The sequence below is a fragment of the Apis dorsata genome, unplaced genomic scaffold (genome assembly GCF_000469605.1).
Source record: "Apis dorsata unplaced genomic scaffold, Apis dorsata 1.3 scaffold_61, whole genome shotgun sequence".
NCBI lineage: Eukaryota > Metazoa > Arthropoda > Insecta > Hymenoptera > Apidae > Apis > Apis dorsata.
The window spans coordinates 56660-82026 of NW_006263361.1; the positions used below are offsets into that span (position 1 = coordinate 56660).

A 25367-nucleotide genomic window follows, 5' to 3' on the forward strand; every position below is an offset into this window, starting at 1 on the left:
CCTGTTTACCGCTCAGGTATTACCCCTTTAACAGAAAATGGAATCAATCGTATTTGATATTTGTATTCTCGAATGTAAATATTAAGACACGTACTCGACCTATACTTTGTGTTATCGTTTATATCGCTATGATCGTTTTGTTCTCCTTAAATTAGTCTTGAATCGATTCGCCATCAGGTGCGTTAATCTCAATTAAACTCGCGTTCTCGATGTTATTTTTCCATATATTTCAATGTCTGAAAATATCGGAACATGTATTAAAAGCGATTTTCTAGAGAAACGAATCGAACGATCAACCGTACACCGCCAGAAATCAACGCGATAATTGCATCTGTAATTCTCTCAAATTGGAAGGAGCAATAAACTCTACACGAGGCGAATGATATTCCCCACTATCTGATGAAATCACTTCGAAATTGGCGGGATAAGGTGAGAAAAATAATATTATCCAGACGGTTGACTCAAGTCGGTGATCGGAGTGGGATCGGTGTTGATTCAATTATAATGTCTTTAGATGGCAACAATTTCGCGAAAGAATTTAAATTCGCAAAGTTTTCGATTTCGAACGTGATTCCAAACGCATCGAATCTTAGAAATTTTCTAAGTTCAATGATATTTTCGTTTTTTCGTTTATAAACAATTATACATTCACTTTAGAAAAACATACTCAAAAATAGTGATTATTTGCTAATTAGTCGATAAATTATCATAATGTTTCCACGGCTATCTGCCATTTTAATGACATCGAGATTACGATTAATGTTACATGACCACGCGTGTCACGTGTTAGTTAGGTACTTTGCCGCTCGATCATGAATCGTCATGTATGACGTCATTGAAAAAAACCAAATAAATCGCATTCGATTCGCATAAGCGTACGCATGAGAATACCAATTGTTGAGAAATTTCTTCGAAAACGATCGTGCCGTGAAACCGTCCGATTTATATCCGACCAATTGCATTTTGCATCGCGTGGGATACTGTAAAATGGAAATGAATGAATTCTCTCGACCGTTTGGATCGATCGCGTGATATTCGATGTACGGTGAATTCGATATCCCTCTGTATCGCGTTCGTCTTTCCATGGAAAAAAGAAAAAAAAGATTTCCTAGTATTACATATTCTTTTCCTGATGCTGAATCACTCGCCTTGAGCGTATTATTAATTAAAAACAGATTCTTCGAAGAGGTATCGAGATCTTCGCCGATAAATATACTAATTTAGATAAATCACTCTTATATCTTGATCGCTAATAGATGCAAAAAAAATCGGTAACTTTAATCTAATTATGGAGCTTTTAATTTTACAAAAAAATACAAGAACAGAATATTAAGATAACGAATTATTACGCTTTTACAATTATCATTATCGCGTTTCAAGACAAATTTTAAATTTAAAATACTTCTTTTCTCACGTTTAAATTTGCATTGCTCGATTCAGAAACGCACATACACACGTACGAACGTGTACGTATATTAGGAACGAAGAAGGAGGCGCCATCATACATATCGAGTAACGGATCCACTAATTGAAACGAGAACTGTTCGAGAACGATTTTGCGAATCAATTATTGATCTACGATCTACAACAACCTATTTACAATAAGATCTCCCACCACCATCGCCGGTCGAGATAGCGCACGTGCGTATGCCCGGACATCAGCACATCGCATCCATGCATATGAGCGGTCGAAGTGCCGACAAACGAACTAAAGCTTCTTTTATCAGTCGGCCACGACCGTGTGAGGCAAACAGTTGAGTACGCGCGGCGGTGGTGCGTTTACGGGTGCGAGAACAGGCAACGGCTTCTTTTTCCTCGTTTCCCGTTTTCCCGTGGCCTTTGTGCATTCCTTACCGGCCAACATTTCTACAACGCTGGATCGATCATTGATCACGATCCTCCGTCACCGCACGACGAAACCAACTTTCCGTTTCGGCTCACGTACAACCGATCGAGAAGAGTCCCGTACGAAATTGCACGCGACTTCGACAACGAGATCGGACAGCGACAACAGAGCAGAAGTGGCAGGGTTAATCGAATATCAAGGAACAATAAACGCTTTACGAGCAAATATCGACACGCTGGCGCAAATTCTTCAATATATCGTTACTACGTAAGTATTGGTCAAGATAACAATTTATTTCTTTCTTTTTCTTCTTCTTCTTCTTTTTCTTCTTCCTCTTCTTATTCTCTCCGTTCCTTCGCTGTCTTTCTCTTCCCCGACATACTTCGTGTTTTTTACTTAACAATATTGTCGAGTGTCCACGATAGCGGGCGTCTACGATACAAAATGTAACGACACTGAACGTGTCTTGAACGTAGAAAAAAAAAAAAAAAAAAGAAAAAGAAGAAACCGACAAATTAAATATAATCTGATAACGTTGCCGAAGAAAAATATTTTTTGTTCGAAAAACGCGTTGGCAAGCGTTTATATTTCCGTATATTTTAACAATAAATTATTGTTTCGAAAAGTGTGATATCATAGTATCACAATTAAATGTAATTGATAGCAAGTTTATTTCTGTAAATGAGTGTACCGCGTTAATTTCTATTATCATCGAGTGTACGTACGTACATAGTAATATAATTCAACGACGCTTATCCATCGTTAGATAGAAACGAATTAAAAAAAAAAAAAAAAAAAAAAAAAGTTTAAATTCTAAAAATTTAAAAAATTTAAAAACGAAAAATATGGGCCTCCAAAAAATTTTTTTCTTCGGCAACGTTTTCAGATTATATTTAATTTGTCGGTTTTTTCTTTTTTTTTTTTTTTTTAAACCCCCTTCTATCCCCGGTGATAAAAAAAAAAAAAAAAAAAAAAAAAAAGTTCTAATTCTCAAAAGTTCAACAATTTCATAACGTAAAATATCGGCCTCGACAGTAGATTCTTCTCGAGAATATTGAAAATAGCTGTTTTCAGCTTTTTTTGTTCGCGTGTAATATAAATCCTGCGACACGTGGACTTAGATTAATAGTAATACAAGAACTAAGTTCCTCATGTCGTTAATGATACTATGCTGATCTCGTATATAAGGTTTCACGCGCTATCAAAAGTCTAGACTAACAATAAGAGCAACGACATTAAGAGAGTAGCAAAATGGAGTAGCTATCGGTGGAGCCATGAATATCCTTGTACATTATCAGTTAATGAATGACCGATATCGATCATTTAATGTCTACATTCGTAATAAAATTTATTATGATTATCGATAAAATCCGTATACTTTAAAATCAGATGTTTCCACGGAAGATCGAATAAGATTTCGTCTTGTTCTATTTTTAACGATTTTTTTTTTTTCTTTCTTTTAATTAATTGAAACCCATAAGTCAATCTTCCTCTCCACAAATAATATTTCTTTTGAATTTTTTTTTTCTTCTTCTTCTTCTTTTTTTTCAAAGATCAAGGCTGACCGAGATAGGTAGGTCCGACGTGAAAGTATCTCAGGTCGATCCCGGACTTTGCCAATTTCGTAGAGGATACTACAAGATCGTCCGCCAACACCGAACTCGGTACGTGTTGCGATAAATTCGAATACGAAAGATATTTTTATCCCCGGCCAAGGTATAGCCGGCCAAATGTTCGATTATATTTTATCATTTAAAAGATACGAGATACGTCTTTAAATATTATCCTCTATTGAATCATCAAAAAATTTGCAGATATGGTCGTTTCTCCGGTCTCGTCGACTGAACCGGCGCTGTTCAACGTGACTGATATAAAATTAAACGACTGCGCTGATCGCAATGAGCATCTAGCAAACAAACTTAATAGCAGAGGAGTTAAGGATCACGCGTTTACCATACAGCGAGACAATATGTCGAACGGAAAGGATAATTATGCCTTAGATTTCGACTGCATAGAGAAGGCGATCGATAATAAATTAAATTCATCCGCCGACATCAAAGCGGAACCCGATATCGTGAAGAAAGTGGCAGGTGAGCGATCACTGACTTTTCGTTTGCATGCATGGACCGTGAGTGTCATATACTCACAGTTTTGACCCAGTGAAAAAAAAAAAAAAAAGAAAAGGGAAAGAAAAAAATCGATTACGATCAAATCGATTTTGCCAATTTTGTCACGTTCGAATTGTATGATAGACTTGAAAAAAAAAAAAAAGAAAAAGAAAAAGAAAGACTGTCATATAATACTCCGTTCGAAAAAGTCACGAACCGTACGAGTTTTATAGACATTTGCTATTTGTGACGAGAAATTAACGCGGCAAGATAGAATGTATCGCTAAGTGTTACCGTCAACGATGATAACGCCTTGCTTTGTTTCGAACTCGATTTCATTTAAACAACCGGCAAACTGGGAGGTCGAAGAACCGAGGGAGCCGATTGAAACGTGACATTGCACCGATACGCTCTACAGATTATTATTAATGAAAATCTACCGCGTTAATTAATCGCATTAATAAAACATTTGCGTCGCTGTTGCATTATTTATGGTAGTAAAAAACTAAGAAACAACAAAACGAATCGAATATATTTTTTTATAAATAAAATTTATAAGTAACAATAATCATCCAATGCTCGTCGCGATTATTATTATTTTCCATTATATTTTAATTTCTCGTTCAGAACGAAAAGATTTGCGACCAGCATCGAAAACAGAGTTAAACAGGAACACGCGATTCAACGAGTGAAAATAAAATTTCATGATTTTCGTATATCTCTGGCAAAATTGCAAATTTGCGTCAATGAAAATTTAAGGAATTATGATAAAAAAAAGAAAGAGAAAAATCTTGGAAAGATAAGTTTTTAATAGACGCGTGTTTCGTTCGAGTGATCAGAGCGATTCCGGGAAATAATTTAATTAAATGTCTTTGAAACTTCGTACGGTGCAATGTGAGATGTATTGATTTCTTGATAGCGGGCCTGAAAAGTTCTAATGGCCAAAAGAACAAAACGGACATGTCACTACCCAATCTCGGTGGTGGAACACTTTCCAGTGGATGTTCGATAGTGACGATCTCTTCCGTCGCAAATTCAGATCCTGATCCTGAGTTCCATAATAACACGGATGGGTTTGGTAACAGCGCATACAGACACGAAAGATGGTATCAGACCACCCTTCAAGTCGCTGTGCCTTTCTTTATCGCCGGGATAGGTACAATCGGTGCTGGTCTCGTACTCGAGAATGTCAAGGTATGTATCACTCTTAACGTTAATAAAACGTTAAAAGCAATTCAAACTCGTCTTAGATCCGATTAATCTAACGTATAAATTGAAAATTTAATTTCTATTATAGATCACATATTTTTCCAAGGGCAAGTTCCTCTTATCGCACACTTTACTTTTATTATCTGAAGATAATGGTAAAACGCGCGTTATTTTTTATTTATCTCTGCATTTTATCTGTCGTAACAAATGAAATATGATGGCCCAAAAACAACAGGGTAATCTTGAAAATCTTTTACATAAATATTCCGCGCGATTTCTTCTTTTCTTCTCCTCATCTTCGAGCCCATCCAACTCAACCCCTGAAAACATTCGCGATCTAAGATTTTATCGGCGTCTACTAATGTAGAAATTCTTGAAACGTAATTTACATTCCTCGGTTGCATTCCATTCCATAAGAATATCCCGGGGGAACGTAATCCTCTTTAATTAAATGTCGTCTCTCTGTTTTAGGACTGGCCAGTATTTCGCACCGTTTCTCAATTAATCATTCTTGTCCCTTCGCTGTTGGGTCTGAAAGGGAATCTCGACATGTGCTTGGCATCGCGTTTATGTACCCAAGCCAATCTGGGGAATATGCACGAGTTTCGAGAGATCGTGAAAATGATAATCGGTAACATCGCGTTGGTGCAGATACAGGCGATTGTCGCGGCCATTTTGGTATCAATTTTCGCGATTATTTCCGCGATAGCAGAAAGTAGCGAGTACAGTTTCGAATGGAATCATTGCCTGTTATTGGCCGCCTCCAGTGTATCCACCGCCACGAGTTCTTGTTTTATTCTAGGTAAAGTCATTGTAATTGAATCGTGAATAAATTTTCTTTTTACAACATTTACATTAAACTTGCAAATGCTATTCGTAGAATGCAATTCATATTCGTCAATTTACGCATTCTCTTTTATAATCGAATAATTTCTTATTAAGAATAAATCATTAGAAAACAATTATGTATTCATGTATTCAGTAGAAAAAAAAAAAAAAAGAACAAGTTCATGATCAACGCATTCCAACATATTTCAATTTTTCCTTTTTTATTTTTCTCGAAATTATTAATTCGTGTTCTTTTTCCATAGATTTTGTGATGATTGTCGTCATCATAATCTCATATCGATGTAAAATGAATCCTGATAATTTAGCCACACCTTTGGCTGCCTCCTTTGGAGACGTCGTATCAATCAGCATGCTATCCACAATCGCATCGGCGTTATTCGAGAGAATGACTGGTTCCATACCATGGATTTTGTACATTATACTCGGCTGTTATTTGTTGATTTTACCATTTTGGATTTATGTAGTGCTTAAGAATAAATATACTAGAAACGTTTTAGCATCCGGATGGATTCCAGTTTTATCGGCATTATTTATCAGCGGGTTAGTCGTATTATTTTTAAGTACATTCGTTCATAAATTTTTAATTCAATTTTCTCAACGATTAAATAATTAATTATTATTCATTATTTGTATTTTAATACAGATGTGGAGGTTTGGTTCTCAGTGGGGTCGTTGACCGATTCACAGGATTCGCCATCTTTAATCCAATAATAAACGGAATTGGTGGAAATTTAGTCTCCGTGCAAGCATCTAGAATCTCAACTACATTGCACCAAACAACGATCATGGGAATTTTACCGCCACACTCGAAAATATTCATTGCCCCATGGAAGGCGCTCTTTACAGGCAGTAAGTGATGCAAGAATAACTAATGTTATGTTCTTACACGCTTTTTCGCAGTTGCACAATAACGCTCGCTTTCATTCTCTAGCACTATACGCGAAAACAGCCAGAATACTCATTTGTATGGCGATTTTTGGCGAACTAATCTTCATTTTCGCCGCTGATTACATCCAATGGGGAAAGTCCACTTTACACATATACTTCGTAGTGTCTTACATTGTTATGGCTGTTCTTCAAGTGAGTATAACGCCCGTAATTGTAGCACTGAAAAAGTGAAAGGTTCGAATATCTGGGAATTTTTGTTTCGCAGGTCATGTTGTTGCTTTACGTGGCGCATATTATTATTCACGCTATGTGGCGATTCAAGATAGACCCGGATAATTCCGCCATACCGTATCTTACAGCTTTGGGCGATCTTTCGGGAACGATATTTTTAGCAGCAGCGTTTTGGTTTCTCGGAATAATACATCACGATTATACAGGCAAATAGGGATTAATTGGTGTGGAGAGATTGAAACATAATGAGAATTTTGTATGAATTTTTCCTTCGAATGTGTGTGATGCATTAATTTGAAGGATGTTAAATCGTATCGAAAGATGTTCGAAAAACGAGACAAGAGAAAACGAAGATTAATTAAGAGAGCGAGTGTTGCGTGGAAACGAGTACAGTGCGTTATTGCGGAACGATCTGATTGATCTGAGAGGGACAAAAGAGAACAGAATTATTTTTCTCTATTAAGGGACCATCTTAATGATACGTTAGCCGCGTTAATTAGTCGCGCACATTGAACGTAGTGGATTAGAAAAAAAAAATATGTCGCTCTTCTTGAAATAGATACATTAATAGGAAGAAAAAGTACAATGACACCGATTCTAATATAACTAGATCAAGCTTCGTCATGGTGTAATTTATTATGATCTAATGATCGTACAGTCCCTATTACATCATAGCAAAAAAAAAAAAAAAAGAGAAAAGAAAAAAAGAGATGAACATTGCAAGATAAACATATTAACTGACGATTACTTAGAGTTATAAGATTAATATAATTTTTTATAAGATTTTAATTATGCTTAATCAAAAAAACAAACTTTAAAATATTTTAAATATAGTAATATATGATTGCATCTATGAATGCACATAAGTATTTTCAACGTAATCGTAATAAACAAAAGACCTAGTCAGTATTTTAACACTGATTTATAATTGCGTTGTAAGATCATAATATTAGCAAAAATTAATTTGTACTATGGTACATATTTTTTTTAAAGTAGAAATTATATTTACAATTTGCAGAAATTTAAAATAGAATGCTTTGTAATAATAATAGATAAAATTAATTTTAAAATACTTTATTAATATTAGAAATTTAAATAACTTCTTGTCATAATAGAACAAGAAAATAATAGGCTTTAAATATTTTATAATTAAATAATTAAATATTTTATTGCAACAAAATATTTCTTTTCCTTCAATCATGAGTTACAGATCTACAATTAAAAAGTATTTCTAATTAAACAATCAATTTGAGATTATCAAAATTATGTATTTTACAAAAACATGTAATGATTGATTTTGTAATAACATATATAATTTATATAATTTAGCATAACTTACCGAAAACAATTTAAACAAAGTACATGTTCATTAAATGATATATTGAACAATGTACTATGTTTTTAGTTCCTTAAATAGTATTATATAATAGTAATATACAAATCTTAATGAAAAACTTTACATAGCGACCTGTGATTTAAAATGATAGCTCTTATAAACAAAATATGTAAAGAATTTTATTCTTTCAAATAAAACTTTATATTTCTAAAGTAATAGTTTTTATATTATATTATATAATAATACAATGAAACGAAATTTATATTGCTAAATGAAATGCTTCTCATAAAAATCAATATTATTAGTACTTTAGAATTTTTTATTAGTATTTTTTATAGTATATTTATATATATATATATATATTAATGAAAAAAAATTGATTAAAAATATTCTTTCAATAAAAAATAATAATAAATAAAAACTTTTAGTAAAAACTGGAATATATATATTACATCAATCAGAAATCTAACCTATTTAATTATATAGAATTTACAGATATATATTCTTTTACATATATTATCATAATATTTGTATTTTAAAATTTTAATAAAATTTTACACAATACATAATATAAAATATTATACAAAAATCTTTCATAATATGCAATATTTTTTATTATAAATATTAAAATTTTGATTAAATAAAGTGTACAGTGTACATAAAAGGTTATGTTTTTTTGAAGATTTGATAAATTTCAATTAGAATAGAAAATAACTTAAAATATCACATTATAGTTATTACGTAATAATCATAAGCAAATAAGTATATTTCTAATATCAAATAACACTTTATCATTATTTATATAGGGACTACTTTATCATATCGAAATGTAAAAATGCGCGGGAATTTAGTAATTTGGAAACTGTTTTAAAATATTTCTAAATATTTATTAATAATTAAATATTTAATATCAACAAAAATTAAGTTTTAATTAATCAATGTCGATATAAAATATTTATAAAATATATTTTAGTTACTTAAAAAAAATATATAAATATAAAAGAATAAAATATAAAATCTTGACATTCTTCACAATAACTTATACATAATTATTAATACAATTAAACAAATTAAAATTCATATAATTATATAATAAATAATTATGTAATAAATTATTGAAAACTATTAGATTTCTTAAATATAACCACAAACCTCAAACCTAACCTTTGAAAACCATTCAACTGTTTTAGGAAAGAATCCAAACAGTTTGTGGCTGCATTTGAAAAAAACACAAATATTTTACACAAATAATATAACATAAAATAATTTTCACATTGTTTAAAAATCACAATCGTTTATCTTTTTAAAAATTTTCTAACAGCAGTGATGCAACTGTGTTTAACCCGCCGAAAAAAAGCAGTCTTGCGCATACAACGATGCGCAACCATTGGTCATCCTTGCGCGCGGTACCTTCAAAATGAATAAAGGATGATTGCATCGCGTTCACCGAAATGAAAGTTCTACCATGTCCCTGTGCGAGTCCTTACGAACACGACCAACTTGGCCTCTGCAAGTGGGGTACATAACAAGAAGGGGGATGCAGGAACTCATGCGCGACATTCTCCTAAGACATTTAAAGTGGAACAGTTCCTGGTTGTATCTAGTAAAGACGCTACGCGAGTTCTTTCCGATAAATACCAAAATTTCTCTTTTTTGTAAATAATTATCTGTGAATAACATTACAACAAACAGTGTGAAATTAGTAATCGAAATTCTGCAAGTATTAATCGCGATGTCGACGGTGAGTGTCACGACACGACTACGGATATTTTTTTAAAATAATTTTCTATATTTTTGTGTATATAGTGATATTTACAATATCACTAATATAATAATTTTATCTTGAAGCATCGAAATGTGTGCTGTGATTGAAAAATAAAAACGTGATAGATACGCAAATGATGAGTATTTTTATATAATGAAACAAAGGTTATGCGTTTCTATTGTTTCTATATATTTAATTGAACGTGATATTTGACTGGGTTAATTGATAGAACATTGCTCATTGATATGACTGACGTTGACTACAGCTGACAAAGCATCGGTGTAGAGTTAAGATTTCCTCGATTATTTTCACTCGCGACTTAATGTTATCTTAATTAATTAATGCCTAATATTTTGTGTTTATATGCAACATATATTGTGTTTATATTTTCTAAAAGCAAATGATATTTTCAGCGATATTTTCCGTATATATCGATTCTATAAAAACATTTATTTTTATTTTCATTTTTTTATTTTCATTTTTTTTTTTCATATTTTTCATTTTATTGCAATAGTCTTTTTTGTTTGGAGAAGCATTGAAAATATACAAATGATTTTTTTTTCATTAAAAATTTCGATAAAAAAAATATTATATTTAAAACATACAAATTTATCTATTAACGTCTATTAATGTATATTAACATTGAAAAACTTTTTATCGTTATTGTATTATATTTCATTTTACTACTTTACAATGAACCCAGAATAATAAGAACCATTTTGCGAGTGAAGGTAAGCAAAAAGAAAAGCGAAAGGGTGGTTTAACACGCATCATCGAGCATATGAATGTCTTGCTATTTTAAGCATAATAACGTTCGTGTCAAGCGCAAATATGTGAATTGTGTAAGATCGAGTTTTGCATATAGAATTATTGCATATTAGATCAATATATTTCGAGAAAATAGATATATATACACGATACGTTTCCGAATCAATATTTTATTAACTAAATAATTGTTAATCATTGGCATTCCATTAATCGAAAGTAAACCGAATTTTGAATTGACATAATCTTCAATATAAGTGATAGTTTACTTGGTGAAATAATGGCACAATACACTAGGTACATTCGCGAACCGGTAAATCCGATGAAAACTATAGATATCCAAGTTGGCCAATATCGTCGAATAATTGATTCGTGAAGGAAGAAAATAACCCTATAAATCGGTCAGCGATAAATAAGGTAGGAAAGATAGAAAGAGAGCGACGTTTCACTTAAAATATGAACACTATTTGGACGTTTACTTTCTACGGACGTCGTATTCGAACGTACAACAGAGTGTCGAAATCGCGAATAGATATCTATGTAATCTCCTTGCAAGACGCGCCATTGCGAGTCATGTATGAGCGAACCAATTCACAGTCATCTATTGCGTACATCTGTAGGCACACACAAATCTACCAACACATATAAATATACACACACATTATACATTGTTACATATACGCGTTCGATGATGTTGCTTTTATGATCACTTTCAGATTCTATTTTAAACTCGCTCGAAGTATGAAGTGTTCGTGTCAAAAGATAATTATTTATTTCAGTGGATATTACTTTGCGTGATAGTCGATCGGGTAACATCCGATTTGCTTGTTTAATAGTTTGCCTAACACTTCTCGATGATGTACATCACAATGACAATAATATACGAGTCGAGATTGCAAACGAATCATTTATGCCCTTACATCTCCTATTACATCTCCTATTATTTAGATACATCCCTATCTTGTACATATCTGTAATGAGATATGTTCCTGCATACCAGCCAGGGGCAGTGATTATCGTTTATGAGCACCAGATTATCTGACTATTATTAGGTAGCACCACATAGAGATCGCAATTAATTTTTGTCAGACAAATCACTCGAGAATCCGCAGTTCTATTTCAATCTCAGCAGGACCAATGCTATGTCATCATCATTTCGTAAACACGGTTCAACATTTACGTCTTATTCGTTTCGGTCATCCGGGTTGGTTGAAAGCGTTGAAATATTAACTTCAAATACCTTGACCCGCTTTTATGTTATCGCTATGGAAAGAACACTTCCCATGGTAAAAGTGAAATGGATTATGTATATTTTGAAATATATGTATACGTGTGTCACAATTGCAAGGTCCATTAATTTGCGGTCAAGAAAAAAGAGAAGGAAAAGAAACACGCCGATTTATATTAAGTTAATTCTGAATACATGTTAACTTCGAATTCCTGAGAACGATAATATACGCATAGTAGACGCATGAACATTCGAGAATTTTAATTACAGATGAAAATGGTGGTCTTTCTAGTTGCAATAGCAGCAACTAGAGCTTTGCCTCTCTCGAAAGTGCACGTGAAATTTATTTCCCCTCCGCATGTTTATGAGCACGGTATTACAACAGATGGTTAGTTTATAAATGTAATTATGCAGCATATCGTTAAAAAATCTTTCATTAACAATATTATTTTTTTATCTAACAGGAGATAGAACAATAGATCAGAGATCCTACGTTTCTATTGGACGAAAAAGCGCAACGGGAAATGCTAAAGAATATGGTACGATATTTCTCTTTGATAAGAATAAGAATAAAATGCGCAATCCGGTAATTTAATAGAATTTATCATGCAATTCACAGGACAACGTTTACGTAATAAAGATATCGTTGCGCCGGTTCATATTAAACCGGAAAATGCTGAATCTCTATGGCCTGTAGGCGTTTTCATTCCACCGATTGATATCAACGATCTCGGCTATAGTTCACAAGAATCAAGACATGCGACACCTGATTTCTCCAACGGACTTGGTAAATCATATATTCGAAACACAAAAATTCGCTAAAAAAATATATAAGAATAATTTAATTTTTGAAAGTAGATGAAAAGATATCCGTCTTATGGTATTTCAGAATATCATGACCCGTATCTGTTGACCGGTGAGGAAGCAATGCTAGCTGTAAAATACCTTTATGATCAAGGTGAATTATTTTATGATGATATTCCTCACGAAAGAGCATTGTTAAAAAATCAAGAAGAAAGAAGACGAAACGGCCTTCACGATCATATATTAAGAAGTTTAAGGTTAACTTCTTCATTCTCTAGGAAATCATAATGTACAGGAATTTTATTTATTTACACTAATTTTATTTATTTGCATATTGACTATTGAATCATAAAAAGATGGAACATCATAAGTGAAATGTATATGTTTATACTTATTATCATTTGAAAAAACAAACTTGTTTCGCATTCTATAAAGCTAATAAGAATAATTATATATTTTTTTTTTTTTGCACAGTCGGAATTTTAATATAGCTACAAGTGTAATAAAATGACTGTGTATTGCGCTATTAATATAATAAAACATTGTACCATTTTCTGTACAAAGTTTTACAAATATTTATTATGTAAAATGTATATACCTCAGTTTGTGATTATCATACATAAAATACGAAGTTATAAATAAAATTAGAGTATATTTTTACAAATCTTTTGTTTGTTTAAATGCAATATTAACAAATCAATATCGACTAAACTTGAAAATTACAAATATCACGTCATATACATACAAAAATGAGGAACATTTTATACAATAATGTACATTCAATTCAGTTCAGATATTCTTATATATACCATCGAAATAAAACGCAAAGCGCTATTAAAATCAAACCATTGGAAACGTTTGTTTTCGATGTTCCATTGCATAGATCTCCATAACAAAGACACAAAAACACTTTTTTGTACTTCCACACGGTGTACGCGCATCTTTCCTCTTGGTCATCGGGTCCGTTTTGAAGACAAAGTCTTTGCGTGGCAGTACCATATTCTACAACCAAAAATATTCCTTATGAAACAATCTTGTATAAATTTAAATATATCCATATCCATCGAACGCTTACCATTGTCTAGACTCTTCCGTTCAATTATTTTGCCGCACCATCCAGACACGCAAGGAATAGTTTCCACACCTTTTTCCATTTTAATTGCTGTTGTATTCATAGTGAAAGGATCTTTACACGATCCTAATTCTCCTCTTGATCTACAACTCACACATCTTCGAAGAATTCCTACAATGAAAAGTAACACTTTTACTTGTACATACATATCAAAATTGTTTGTTTGAGTTGTCAAAATCGTCAATTGCAGAAATAGTAAATATGTTTGCAATAAAGACTTCTATTAATTCATAATTTATGAAAAGAATTCGTTATTCGATATGCGGTGAAAGTATAACATTATTCACAAAACATACATGTATGTATACATAAATGCATTCTATGAAACTTACCGATTGTGTTCTGAAGTAGAATCAAACAAAGAATCGTGGATATTAAGAAAACTTGTGTTTTTAAATTCATTCTATATGTTTGCAATTATGTTTATTTTTATTATCTCACTTGTGAATTGGTACTAAGGGACGATTAAACTCAGCCATTTTGAAACTAAACACTGACTACGAGAAATGGACACGTACTCCATGCAGTCTGTCCCTTCCACTGCCACCTTTCACTCGACTACCTTTAAGGTCATCGTCTTTTTAAGAAGTTCTTGCAGGAAAAATCGTACGAAGAATGAGCTCAGTCGGTAAGCAATTTGCACAATTTGTTATCAGCAATTTTTTATCGATCACTTTTTAAATTATGGATTTTAACCGATAAGTGGTAATTCTTCTTCGCGTTTAAATATATCCTCTTTCGGAACAGTTTGCTCGAATTTATGTCTGTTTCTGTACGTATAAACTAAACCACTGCAGTAGCAAAACGAGCAAAGTAGAAATATGAATCCTAAATATCCTAAGTGACGTAAAAATTCTATAGAAAAAAAAAATATAGAATCAAATTTTCAATGTCTTGATCTAAATGTCTTTATAATTAATTACAAAGTTTTAATTTCACCTTGTGTTAGTAATCTAGCTTTAGAAATAACGATGACTTTTACTTGCAACATATTCACGTTATTAACATAGCATGTGTAGTTTCCTTCTTCCTCTGTCGAAACATCTGTAAACAAAAAAATATGAAATATATAAAATATAAAATTTATATGTATATATGTAATAAAAATACCTATCAGATAGAGCGTTCCAAAGGCATCTACTATCACCCGAGCTTCTGGATCCAATTTTCGAGAGGATCGTCGAACACCCTTTTCCAATGTAATCGCATCCTTTTTCCATGATACTTTCGTATCTAGAGTTGCCCTATGATATTTAAATTTTTTTACGAACAGTTACGTTGTTGATTCAAAATTAATAAATTACTCTGGACAAATGATTGTAAGATAAGCTCCTTCTGCGAGTACGAATCGTCTTATATGTTTATATCTATCATCTTTTTTCTTTTTCACACGAGGACAATTTTTACACGTTTCCTTTAAAATAAATTCCGGCAAATGGCGCACCGCGCTACTAATGGTAGGAAATTTTTCTTCGAGTAAAATTGATCTTGAAAACAAATCATGATGTTACGGATACAAATCTTTAAATTAAAATTCATAAGTTCACTCACTTGCACGGTAATGATGATGATTTAAGGAAAAATTTAACTATAGATGAATCACTCTTGTTCGCAATAGTCTGTAAAAAAATATATTTTACTGAATCGTTTTTAAATCTGATAATTCATTTTGCTTACCATATTGATCTTTCGTTTTAATCGACAATTTCCAACACTTGATCTATATCCTCGATTATCTATACAATGTTCACATGGACCCCAAGATGCCCATTCAGAAGTAACTTGAAGTATTATTCCGACTTCTCGAATTTCTGCCAATTCAGACATTTGTGAAATCTAATAAATAAATAAATTACGATGCATAAACATTAACATGAAAAAAAGATGAACATTTTATTTAAATATTTCTCTATATGAATTATGAATATAGTAAAATTGATAACAATCTTACGGCAAATCGCATGGTAACCGATGCTAAATATATTTCACGATATTTTTCCCAATCAGTAATATTTCCTTGTTCGACATATACAACTCCATGTTCCTTGAAAATTGCTGTAAAACAAATTTGATTAATTATATTTAAATATGTAATTTCGTCAAGTAATTAGCAAATTCAATAAAAATATTACGTTCAATTCTATAGTTAAATTTATTTTCAACTTCCTGCCCTTCTTTACCATGACATAAATAAATTCCGGCGTCTGTATTGTTAAGATTTTTAATTACTAAAGAAAGATCTGGAGTAGTATAAATTCTATTATACGATGAGTTATTATCCATTCCTAATTCTATCTCTTTCTTGGGAGTCTCCTTGTATCGATCTTGATAGTACCAAATTTTTGACTCTGAAAGTTTCTCCTCTTTGTCGTTGCTATCTTAAAAAACAAATATAATAAAAAAATCTTTCTTTTTTTGTCAATAAAATAATACTTTATACCAAAATCGACATTCCATCACAACAATTGTATCGATCTCGGCGCTAATAAGTAAATATTCATCATTTTCTTCGGACGTTATTAATCTTTCCTTATTTCTACAATATTTAGTAGGTGCCACAAATTGATCGATTGAAACAATATCATCTGTACTAACTGATGAAATCATTAATAACCAAAAGAAGTTTATTTGTAACATGTTAAGTTAGGTATTAATATTATAATAATACCGCTAAATTCAGAATATAAATTGCTTAATTAATTAATTTTGTAACGACATGCATAATATTATGCATAATATGTGAATAATATTATGAAGATGTAAACATAAATAATTTTATTTATTTAAATGATTTTGTATATTTTTAAATATATTAATTTATTAAATAATTATCGAATGTTTAAGTATTTTAAATTGCAATAAAATTAAATTTTATTTTATTATAGTACGGCATGCTGCGCTCAGTTTATTGTACATTTAAAAAGTCCGTAAGGTCCGTTTCAATATTCAAAGATTTTTTCTATCCAATCAGAGCGTTTGGAACGATGGAAAAGAACCACTAACGAAATTCACCGCGAAGCGGGCGAGCTCGAAGGAAACACATACCCATAATGCATCATTGATAGCAACATGGCGGAGATGATTGAAAGTGAGTAAAAGTTAACTTATTCTTGATAAAATTAATATAATAAGAGTTAATTAAAAAACAAAAAATAATTATATAAGAGTAACAAATATTTCAAGTTTTATGTTAATAATACATACAATCTTTCTATAACATGTTAATAATCTTAGAGACGGTGTTTTAATTGCGCTCACAAAGGTCTGGTTTAAAATTTCAAAAATGACCAATACACAATTCAAGCGGGACAATGAAGATCTTTACCGTTTGAGATTTCATTCACTAAACAATACATTGAAAACAAATACTTGACAATATATTTTATAGTTTTTACAATATCATTTATTGTATAACTCTATAATTCTAATATGATAAATACACATACTGTTTACGGAACTACATACAAGTTTGGTTATGTCGATAGTTAAGAGCAGAATGATTTTCTTGATTTTTTCCGAATTCTTGATTTTAATATATGTATGTATATTTTATTAATAGAATTAAAGAAAGACAAAAAAAGTTAAATTTTATGATCATATATTAATATTTATATCTCATGTTATATATAATTTTATACATCATTTTTTTTTATATTATAAATCTTCAAAAACTTATAATATATAACATTATCAAAGAGATATCTTAAATTTTTTGAAAATAAAAATAAAATAGAATTTTTATTAAAATATAGAATTTATATTGATTATTGATTATATCATTTAATATTTAAATAATTATAAATACAATGTTTAGAATTAATAATATATTCTTTTTTAATTATAAAAGATTGAGCGAAATTTAAAATAGAAAAAATAAAAAATTAATATTATTTTATTATATAAATATATTTTCTTTGATATGTATATGTATAATTTTCTTTTCTTAGGTGAATCAGCTGAGACATTGTTATCTATAAAAAATGGAGGATATCCATCAATCGATGAAATTAAAACTGAAGTGATCGATGATGATACAATGGATATGGATGATCAACAAATTTCAAACAATTCAACAGATTCACACATGGACACAGAAGAATCTGATCCAATTCCTGAACTTGGTCCTGCAGCTTTAGGTTTACAAAGAGTAGGTACTCAACCTCCTCCAAAACCAAATCCTCCTAGTCAACCAGTTCAAGTTTTAAATCGAAGAGGGATGCCAGCAAGAATTAGAAAAAAAAATAAATTATTTTATGATGATATATTGGTTAATCATCCTCATCACAGGTACATGTTTAACATCATAAATATTATGTATATTAATGTATATTAATATTATACATACTTTAATTAAAGTCATCTATTTTATAGGATCAAAAAGGATCCGTCACATCCAGATGCAAAACATTCTCCTAAAAAAGTATCTAGACCTTCTCCTGCAAAAAAACAAACTAAAATAACTAATGAGCCAAGAAAAAATAATAATATATTAAGTCAACCTATATCATCTACAATGACCCCAATTAAACAAGAGAAAGAACCTGATAAACCAATGCAACCTTCATCTCCGGATCGTAAAATTGGACAAAAGATTGGTATGAGATTAAGAAATTTATTGAAATTACCAAAAGCTCACAAATGGGTTTGTTACGAGTGGTTTTATAGTAACATTGATAAGTATGTATGAAAAGAAATGAATACACATACATAAACAATTCGATTTAATAAATTTAAATTTTATTTTCTTATGCAGGACTCTTTTTGAAGGTGACAATGATTTTATGATTTGTTTAAAAGAATCGTTTCCACAATTAAAAACTCGGAAATTAACACGTGTTGAATGGTGCAAGATAAGAAGAATGATGGGTAAACCACGAAGATGTTCACAGTCGTTTTTTGAGGAAGAAAGACGAGAATTAGAAAGAAAAAGACAAAAAATTCGAATGTTACAACAAAGAAAAGCTGCAGATATTAATAGTTTTAAAGATTTACCACCAGAAATACCATTACAGTTAGTAATTGGAACCAAAGTTACAGCAAGACTGAGAAAACCACAAGATGGTTTATTCACTGGAAGTATTGATGCTGTGGATACTAGTAATAATACCTACCGAATTACGTTTGAACGTGCTGGGCTTGGAACGCATAGTGTTCCAGATTATGAAGTATTGGTGTGTATATATTTATTCTAAAATAAAAATTATCAAAATTCTATATCATAATAAAAATATATATGCTTATTTATAATTTATAGTCAAATGAACCACCAGAAACAATAAGTGTTGCTTCATTTGCACAAAAATTTAGACCGCGACATGTACAATATGTACCATCTCCACCATATGCTATGAAATTAATGTCACCACGTTTAAACAGTGATCCTTTAATATCAAATGCTTCTGTATCATTGCCAAAGAAATCTCATATTGGTGGAACAATGAATGGTTATCCTTTAAAATTATTGGAATTTATGGTTAAAGTTAATAAAATATTAGCTGCTAAAAAAGTTAAAATAAAGAAGTTAAAAGAAATGAATAGTGAAGCAGAAAAAAGACGATCTTTTGGAGAACCGCTTCCACCAGATTTTGAAAGAAGATATGCAGGGTAAACAGTTATATTTATATTATATTTATATATATATATTTGTTCTTTTATATTTATTGTTTTTTTTTTCTTATTGATATTTCTAATTTTAGTATTGTGGTTGAATTGGAAAAAATGAATACTGCTTTGCAAGATTTTCTTAATGATATTCAAGAACTTTGTCAAGAAATGGCTCCTGAACCTAGTGTGGCAGCTATGTTAGCTCCTTCTCATCTTCGTGAAAAATGTAGACAGGAAGCTGCAGATATGGTTGCAAGAAATAACATTATTAATGATAAGGAACCTGGAAAAATGTCTCAATTAGTAACAGACTTAACAGCTCTTATGCTTCAAGTAAAGGTAATGCTTTGAATTGCTTTGTTCAATATAAATTATTTTCTTAATTTTTTGATATAATTTTGATATAACTTTTTTTATGTTTTTTTAGAGTTTATCTGATTCGGATCGTAACGCATATGAGTTGAAAGTATTACAAGGCACGATGGAACAAATACGCGCAAAATTAAGTCCACAAAATCAACAGGTTTTTCAAAATTGTGTTGAAATACATATGCAACATATACAATTAGGTTTGGGACAAAGAGGTGCACTGACGCCATTTATGGCTCAAAGAGCTTAGCAAATATGAAAGTAATTTTTATTGATACTATAGAAAAAACTGTAAAATATTAATATAAATATGAACTATCATACTACAATATTTTATAAGAAAAATTCAACTTTATTTTATTATCTTTTTGTATAGGACATATCATCATTAAGGAGTACCTATCATACTAGAATACATATGTGTGTTCTGTATATACAATAATTCTATAATTGTTTTTTAAGTAACATTCTATAAATGAGTTTTAGAATAATGTGCTGTGCCGTTAATTGCATTAAACATTTAAAAATGTTCATGTTTAAAAAATTTACATGTCAACTTTACGATTTCTATAATAAGAAATTGAAGATAAATAATAATGGCTATTGTAAATAAAGCGTACATTTTGCAGTGGCAGCTTTCATTAAATTTATACAGAAATTTGACATATTATCGCAGTAGGAATGGATAACTTGTAAAAAAAGAATTTAATATTTACTGCTTATGAATAATTTCAAAAATTAATATATAATTAATACATTAGTATTTTGAAAAATAATTTGAATAACTGTAAATTAGGTATATGCACAAAAATTGCATAACCAATTGTAAATACACTATAAATGATAAAAAATATGAAATTTTTACATTTATTTTATTCACATTAGCTAAAAATTTTTTATTTATATCAGATGTTTTAGTTTGAGAAATTGTATAAAGTTCAATACAATATGCTAATTTATTTAAAATATGAATCTTTTTAATGATCCTATTTCTAAAATAGTTATTGATATATTGAACAAAGAATAACACTTATGAAAATCTATGATTTCACTTATTATGTTGTCATTATAAATATATTTATATGAATGTTATATCTATTTTTCATGCATATTATATTTTTAATAAAATAGATGTAAATAATCTTAATTCATACATACATGTGCAATATTGATGTTAATAATTCTAATATAAACATTCCTTAAAATAATAAATATATTTTTATATTCATAAAATAAGTAATATTAAAAATAGGCTATGATTTGAAAATTTATAATTCTTTTATATTTTTTTTCATAATTTTCAATAAAAAATGTTTATTTCGATACTAAGTGATAAAGTAAGAATTCTGGTCATAATAATAAAATATCATAGGAACTATTAAAATTTTTTATAATCAAAAATAAATTAAGGAATGTAAGCTATAATGATCTTAATATTTATTCTATTTACATAAATTTTTCATATATAAGTAATTTTTATTGGAAAACATGTATTAGACAAGTATATAACATTTTAAACACATAATTCTGTAAACAAAAAATTATACTTGCAGTACATGTATCAAATAACGTCTATGAATTTTAAATATTCTAAATCTGATTTACATTTATTTGTTTTAATTACAATGTCCTTATATTTATATATATTACCCATACCGTACGTGATACCATAACGTACCCTTCGTGCAATAAAAAATAAAAAATATATATATAATATATTCTAATTCTATTTTACATGACATGTTATACCAATTCAAGTAAAAATATTACAATGAATACATATAACAACAAAATTGTATTTTTGTTTTCAAAAAATTATTACTATTCAACACAATTTTGTTTCTTCTTTTTTCAATGGCATTTATAATTACTTATTTATAATTTCTATTTTTTTTTTCATTTTTTATGTTTATTAAGTGCTTCTAATAATTTATCTGCATCTTCATCTGTTTTTACTCTTAATAAAACTGGTACTGGAGGTGGTGTAGAATCAGGTAAAGGTAAACAAACCAACATTATTGTATTTTTATTCATACGTTTTGTTGGTATACTTTCTGTTAATAAAGTATTGAGCAATAAATTCCCCAAAGAAGTTTCTGCACGTACTAATAATTGTGTTTTTTCATTTGGAGTTGGTTTTAAAAACAACATTCCAACACCTCTATCAGTAAAATTACCATCTTTTTTAACAAAAACTTTACATCTGCAAAAAAAATATAAAAATATAAATTTAAATTTTAATTTTAAAATAATTTTTTTTTATAAAAGAAAATATTTAATATGATACCTTTGTTCATATATAGCACCTTCTTCTATAACTGGTTTGAATTCTACTTTTGGTGGTTCCTCATCTTCATCATCCTTTCCTTCACTATCTTCAGGTTCTTGTGGCTTTACCACTTGAGCTCCAAATGTAAATGGTTTTGTACTATAAAGTCATGATGTTATTAAAATATTTTCATTACATTGAACATTTGAAATAAATTACCTTCCAAAACTAAAACCAGTTGATGTATTATTAGTAGCAGAACTTTGACCAAAGCAGAAAGTTGTTGTATTTGTTGTAGCAAACGAACTAGCAATAGTAGTAGTGGTAGTAGCAGTACTAGTAGTTACAGTAGTAGATTTTGAATCCAATTTTGTTTCTTGCTCATCTGATTTATCAGATGCAATAGATGGTTTACTCAAAAATGGATTCTTTTCAGAATTTGAACTTCCAAATATATTTTTGCTACCAGATTTTTGATCAATATTACCAAAAACAGATTTTTGTATATCTGAACTTTGATCTGTATTACTAAAAATAGATTTACCCGTATCTGTAGTATGTTCTGATTTTCTAAATATAGATTTAGAGCTTGCACTAATATTGCCAAAAATTGATTTTTCAGGTTTCCATTCTGTTGAACTAAAAGGAGATTTTGAATTTGTTACTCCAAATGGAGAACTTTCAAGTTTTTTTTCTGTGTTTGTAGATTCCTTATTATCACTACTGTGTATAGATTGTGCTTGCGAAGATTTCTCAATTTCATTTCCATGTTTACTTTCTATTTCTTTAAGATACTTTTCATAATCCTTAAAAATTGGAGTCAAAATACAAAATGGATTTGCATCAACGTGAGTTTTAATCCATTGTGCCACACTTTCATTTAATCCTTTTAATTTAGCAAAATAATCAGAAGATTTTTTTAATGTATTTTGATCTTCTTGATCAGAAGTACTATTTTTACTACTACATGTAGGTGATGATACTTGTATTTCTGTATTCTCTTTTTTGTTTGTTCCATTTTCATTAGTTTTTGGAGTTTCATTATTTGTAGAAGGCTTGTTTATATTTGTAATTGTCTTAGATGATGTATCATTAGTATTTATAGTATTATTATTAGCTAAAAAGCTAAATGGTGAAGCATTTGTTGAAGTTGTTGTTTTAAAACCTGTAAATGTACCAAATGCACTTCTGGTAGTGTCCTGAAAAATATTTTAAATAAAGTTACATATATATTGCAAGATAAGCATATAGGGATGAAGATATTTGAAGATATTTACTTCTGTATTTTGTAAACGTCTTTTAGCTTTTTTAACAATACGTTTTTCCATTACATCATCAGGAGCTTTTTTAAATGTACCTGCTTCTTCAGGTTTTTCTTCATCATCCCAGTTATCATGGTTTAAATCTGTAGTTGCAGGCCTTTTACCAGCCATTTCTGTAAACATATTCTACAAATATACTCATTACTGTTTTTTCCTATATTTCTTCTTTTTTTTATGAAAACCAAAATAAAAAATTAAATATGAACTGTCTTGATTAATAAAATATTTAAATTAATATATATTTTTTAAATATTAAGATTATTCTTATATAAAGTTTATATTTCATAAAGTTTATATATTTTATATAGCCAGATATAATAATAGATTTAATAGCAATTGAAATAAGAAATGTAAAAGTTTATTAATAATATTATATTATATTAAATAATTATAATTTAATTTTAATTTTAAAAAAAATGAAATGTTTATTTTTAATATATCGAAAACTTGCAATATAACCTCATAAATTGCTAAAGTAGAAAATATCGATTTTTTAATTAAATTGAAAAATAAATAAAATTATATATTATAATATTTACCAAAATAAATTCAATTATATTAAAAACTTAATTAAAACAAATTTAATATACTTATATTAAAGTACGTACTTAATATACATAAGAATTTACACTTGAACGCTAAACACAATTTTCAGTTCTGCGCATGCGTTTTTTTTCAACCATGATCGTACTATATATCCAACGAACAAACTAAATCTTAAAAGGTTAAACGACAAAATTATAATATTTTAAGTTCTATTTTACGTAACGTGTATATGATATAAACCTATTTCAAACTCTAAATACTACAGTAAGGTAATGGAATTATTTTCGATATAATTCTGAACAAAATCATCATTATAAATTTATAAATATTTCTATAATTTAAACATAATAATTTTGTATAATTATTTAGCTTAAACTTATTAATTTTCTGTATTTATGAAAATAGATATAAAAGTATAATTAATTAATATAGATCACACAGAACAATTGAATAATTTATATATTTTTGCAATTTGTCTTGATGTTTATTAAGTTTGTGTATAATTTCAAATTATATATAATTATGAATTAGTAAAAAAAGTTTGAAATTATATTTTCTAATGTTAGAAAGTTGCCATTATGTTATATTTTTTAATGTCTTTAATATTTTTTGCGTCTTGATCTTTTTTCATAAGATATAAAAATTCTCAAAGAAAGTTCTGGATTCTAGATAAAACAATATAATAATTTAAATCATTTAAACGATGATATTTAAGTATAAAGATAATTTTTTATATTATAATTGAACTTTCATAAATCAAGAAAGAAATATATTATATTAAATATATATATGTATTAAACTAGCCTATAAAATAAATATATGATGAAAGATCACGTGGTATATTGTCACGTGCAAACGATCAATTTAAATTTGATATTTTTCTATATATTCTTTATTTAATTTACATAATAAAATTTTTAATATCTTGATAATATTTTTATATAAAAAAAATTAATAATTTAATAAGTTTCTATTATACTTTGCAAATGAAATAAATATTACATAATATTTTTCTGGAATATAGTAATTTTTTTCATTATAATATTAAATATATATTGAATATTATTATTACATTTATATTTATTTAAATTATTCT

The 25367-nt window shown here is 29.2% G+C and overlaps 7 protein-coding genes across 14 annotated transcripts in view; 4 read left to right on the forward strand and 3 right to left on the reverse strand.

Moving 5' to 3' along the window:
• Window positions 1-138: 138 nt before the first annotated feature.
• LOC102678959 (solute carrier family 41 member 3-like) lies at window positions 139-7840 on the forward strand. 3 transcript variants are annotated; one of them, XM_006609832.2, is made up of 10 exons: window positions 139-429; window positions 1441-2113; window positions 3400-3510; window positions 3661-3936; window positions 4874-5148; window positions 5635-5965; window positions 6255-6552; window positions 6656-6861; window positions 6944-7092; window positions 7166-7650. In XM_006609832.2, exons 4-10 carry the CDS (start codon window positions 3663-3665, stop codon window positions 7343-7345), a joined length of 1713 nt encoding a protein of 570 aa, XP_006609895.1. In that variant the 5' UTR covers window positions 139-429; window positions 1441-2113; window positions 3400-3510; window positions 3661-3662; the 3' UTR covers window positions 7346-7650. The 3 variants fall into 3 exon arrangements, with proteins under 3 accessions (XP_006609895.1, XP_006609897.1, XP_031371173.1); XM_006609834.2 differs by having other exon boundaries at window positions 4994-5148; XM_031515313.1 differs by lacking the exons at window positions 139-429; window positions 1441-2113; window positions 3400-3510 and having other exon boundaries at window positions 3663-3936; window positions 7166-7840.
• Window positions 7841-12142: 4302 nt separating this feature from the next.
• Window positions 12143-13409, forward strand: LOC102678746. Its single transcript, XM_006609831.2, is given in 6 exon segments — window positions 12143-12271; window positions 12273-12297; window positions 12496-12613; window positions 12690-12764; window positions 12845-13012; window positions 13115-13409. Coding segments are annotated over 6 exon segments (609 nt in total). The 5' UTR covers window positions 12143-12251; the 3' UTR covers window positions 13318-13409.
• Window positions 13410-13579: 170 nt separating this feature from the next.
• Window positions 13580-14719, reverse strand: LOC102678612. The gene is made up of 3 exons (XM_006609829.2): window positions 14494-14719; window positions 14105-14272; window positions 13580-14031 (listed from the first exon to the last, which is right to left on the reverse strand). The coding sequence occupies exons 1-3, from the start codon at window positions 14561-14563 to the stop codon at window positions 13829-13831; spliced, it is 441 nt and encodes a 146-aa protein (XP_006609892.1). The 5' UTR covers window positions 14564-14719; the 3' UTR covers window positions 13580-13828.
• A 118-nt stretch (window positions 14720-14837) lies between these two features.
• Window positions 14838-16610, reverse strand: LOC102678334. The gene is made up of 6 exons (XM_031515315.1): window positions 16294-16610; window positions 16113-16216; window positions 15839-15997; window positions 15272-15405; window positions 15101-15205; window positions 14838-15016 (listed from the first exon to the last, which is right to left on the reverse strand). The coding sequence occupies exons 1-5, from the start codon at window positions 16442-16444 to the stop codon at window positions 15163-15165; spliced, it is 591 nt and encodes a 196-aa protein (XP_031371175.1). The 5' UTR covers window positions 16445-16610; the 3' UTR covers window positions 14838-15016; window positions 15101-15162.
• A 519-nt stretch (window positions 16611-17129) lies between these two features.
• Window positions 17130-21100, forward strand: LOC102678101 (protein lin-9 homolog). 2 transcript variants are annotated; one of them, XM_006609826.2, is made up of 8 exons: window positions 17130-17249; window positions 18109-18448; window positions 18533-18838; window positions 18915-19332; window positions 19416-19765; window positions 19858-20104; window positions 20193-20395; window positions 20511-21100. In XM_006609826.2, exons 1-7 carry the CDS (start codon window positions 17231-17233, stop codon window positions 20382-20384), a joined length of 1872 nt encoding a protein of 623 aa, XP_006609889.1. In that variant the 5' UTR covers window positions 17130-17230; the 3' UTR covers window positions 20385-20395; window positions 20511-21100. The 2 variants fall into 2 exon arrangements, with proteins under 2 accessions (XP_006609889.1, XP_031371172.1); XM_031515312.1 differs by lacking the exon at window positions 17130-17249 and adding an exon at window positions 17476-17699.
• An 880-nt stretch (window positions 21101-21980) lies between these two features.
• Window positions 21981-24468, reverse strand: LOC102679479 (nuclear pore complex protein Nup50). 4 transcript variants are annotated; one of them, XM_031515314.1, is made up of 5 exons: window positions 24265-24279; window positions 23681-23851; window positions 22623-23602; window positions 22422-22562; window positions 21981-22337 (listed from the first exon to the last, which is right to left on the reverse strand). In XM_031515314.1, the coding sequence occupies exons 2-5, from the start codon at window positions 23846-23848 to the stop codon at window positions 22031-22033; spliced, it is 1596 nt and encodes a 531-aa protein (XP_031371174.1). In that variant the 5' UTR covers window positions 23849-23851; window positions 24265-24279; the 3' UTR covers window positions 21981-22030. The 4 variants fall into 4 exon arrangements, with proteins under 4 accessions (XP_031371174.1, XP_006609901.1, XP_006609900.1 ...); XM_006609838.2 differs by lacking the exon at window positions 24265-24279 and adding an exon at window positions 24334-24468 and having other exon boundaries at window positions 22008-22337; window positions 23681-23838; XM_006609837.2 differs by lacking the exon at window positions 24265-24279 and adding an exon at window positions 24334-24447 and having other exon boundaries at window positions 22008-22337.
• LOC102679277 overlaps window positions 24413-25367 on the forward strand; it is a 13662-nt gene continuing 12707 nt past the window's right edge. For both annotated transcript variants that reach the window (XM_031515311.1, XM_006609835.2), the window contains exon 1: window positions 24413-24540. The gene's annotated coding sequence lies outside the window, so the exon portion shown is untranslated. The remainder of the gene's footprint in view (window positions 24541-25367) is intronic.

Excerpts from the sequence above, each read along its gene's own strand:
- LOC102678959 (XM_006609832.2), top strand. The coding sequence starts at position 3,663 with ATGGTCGTTTCTCCGGTCTCGTCGACTGAACCGGCGCTGTTCAACGTG. Across the intron at positions 3,937-4,873 it reads TATCGTGAAGAAAGTGGCAG|CGGGCCTGAAAAGTTCTAAT; the intron begins GTGAGCGATCAC and ends ATTTCTTGATAG. Across the intron at positions 7,093-7,165 it reads TTGTTATGGCTGTTCTTCAA|GTCATGTTGTTGCTTTACGT; the intron begins GTGAGTATAACG and ends TTTGTTTCGCAG.
- LOC102678612 (XM_006609829.2), bottom strand. The coding sequence starts at position 14,563 with ATGAATTTAAAAACACAAGTTTTCTTAATATCCACGATTCTTTGTTTG. Across the intron at positions 14,273-14,493 it reads TCTACTTCAGAACACAATCG|GAATTCTTCGAAGATGTGTG; the intron begins GTAAGTTTCATA and ends TTTTCATTGTAG. Across the intron at positions 14,032-14,104 it reads ACGGAAGAGTCTAGACAATG|AATATGGTACTGCCACGCAA; the intron begins GTAAGCGTTCGA and ends TTTTGGTTGTAG.
- LOC102678334 (XM_031515315.1), bottom strand. The coding sequence starts at position 16,444 with ATGGATAATAACTCATCGTATAATAGAATTTATACTACTCCAGATCTT. Across the intron at positions 16,217-16,293 it reads ATTTAACTATAGAATTGAAC|CAATTTTCAAGGAACATGGA; the intron begins GTAATATTTTTA and ends TTTGTTTTACAG. Across the intron at positions 15,406-15,838 it reads TAAAACGAAAGATCAATATG|GGCAACTCTAGATACGAAAG; the intron begins GTAAGCAAAATG and ends TAAATATCATAG.
- LOC102678101 (XM_006609826.2), top strand. Across the intron at positions 19,766-19,857 it reads TTTGAAAGAAGATATGCAGG|TATTGTGGTTGAATTGGAAA; the intron begins GTAAACAGTTAT and ends TTCTAATTTTAG. Across the intron at positions 20,105-20,192 it reads CTCTTATGCTTCAAGTAAAG|AGTTTATCTGATTCGGATCG; the intron begins GTAATGCTTTGA and ends ATGTTTTTTTAG.
- LOC102679479 (XM_031515314.1), bottom strand. The coding sequence starts at position 23,848 with ATGTTTACAGAAATGGCTGGTAAAAGGCCTGCAACTACAGATTTAAAC. Across the intron at positions 23,603-23,680 it reads GACGTTTACAAAATACAGAA|GACACTACCAGAAGTGCATT; the intron begins GTAAATATCTTC and ends AATATTTTTCAG. Across the intron at positions 22,563-22,622 it reads ACTGGTTTTAGTTTTGGAAG|TACAAAACCATTTACATTTG; the intron begins GTAATTTATTTC and ends ATGACTTTATAG.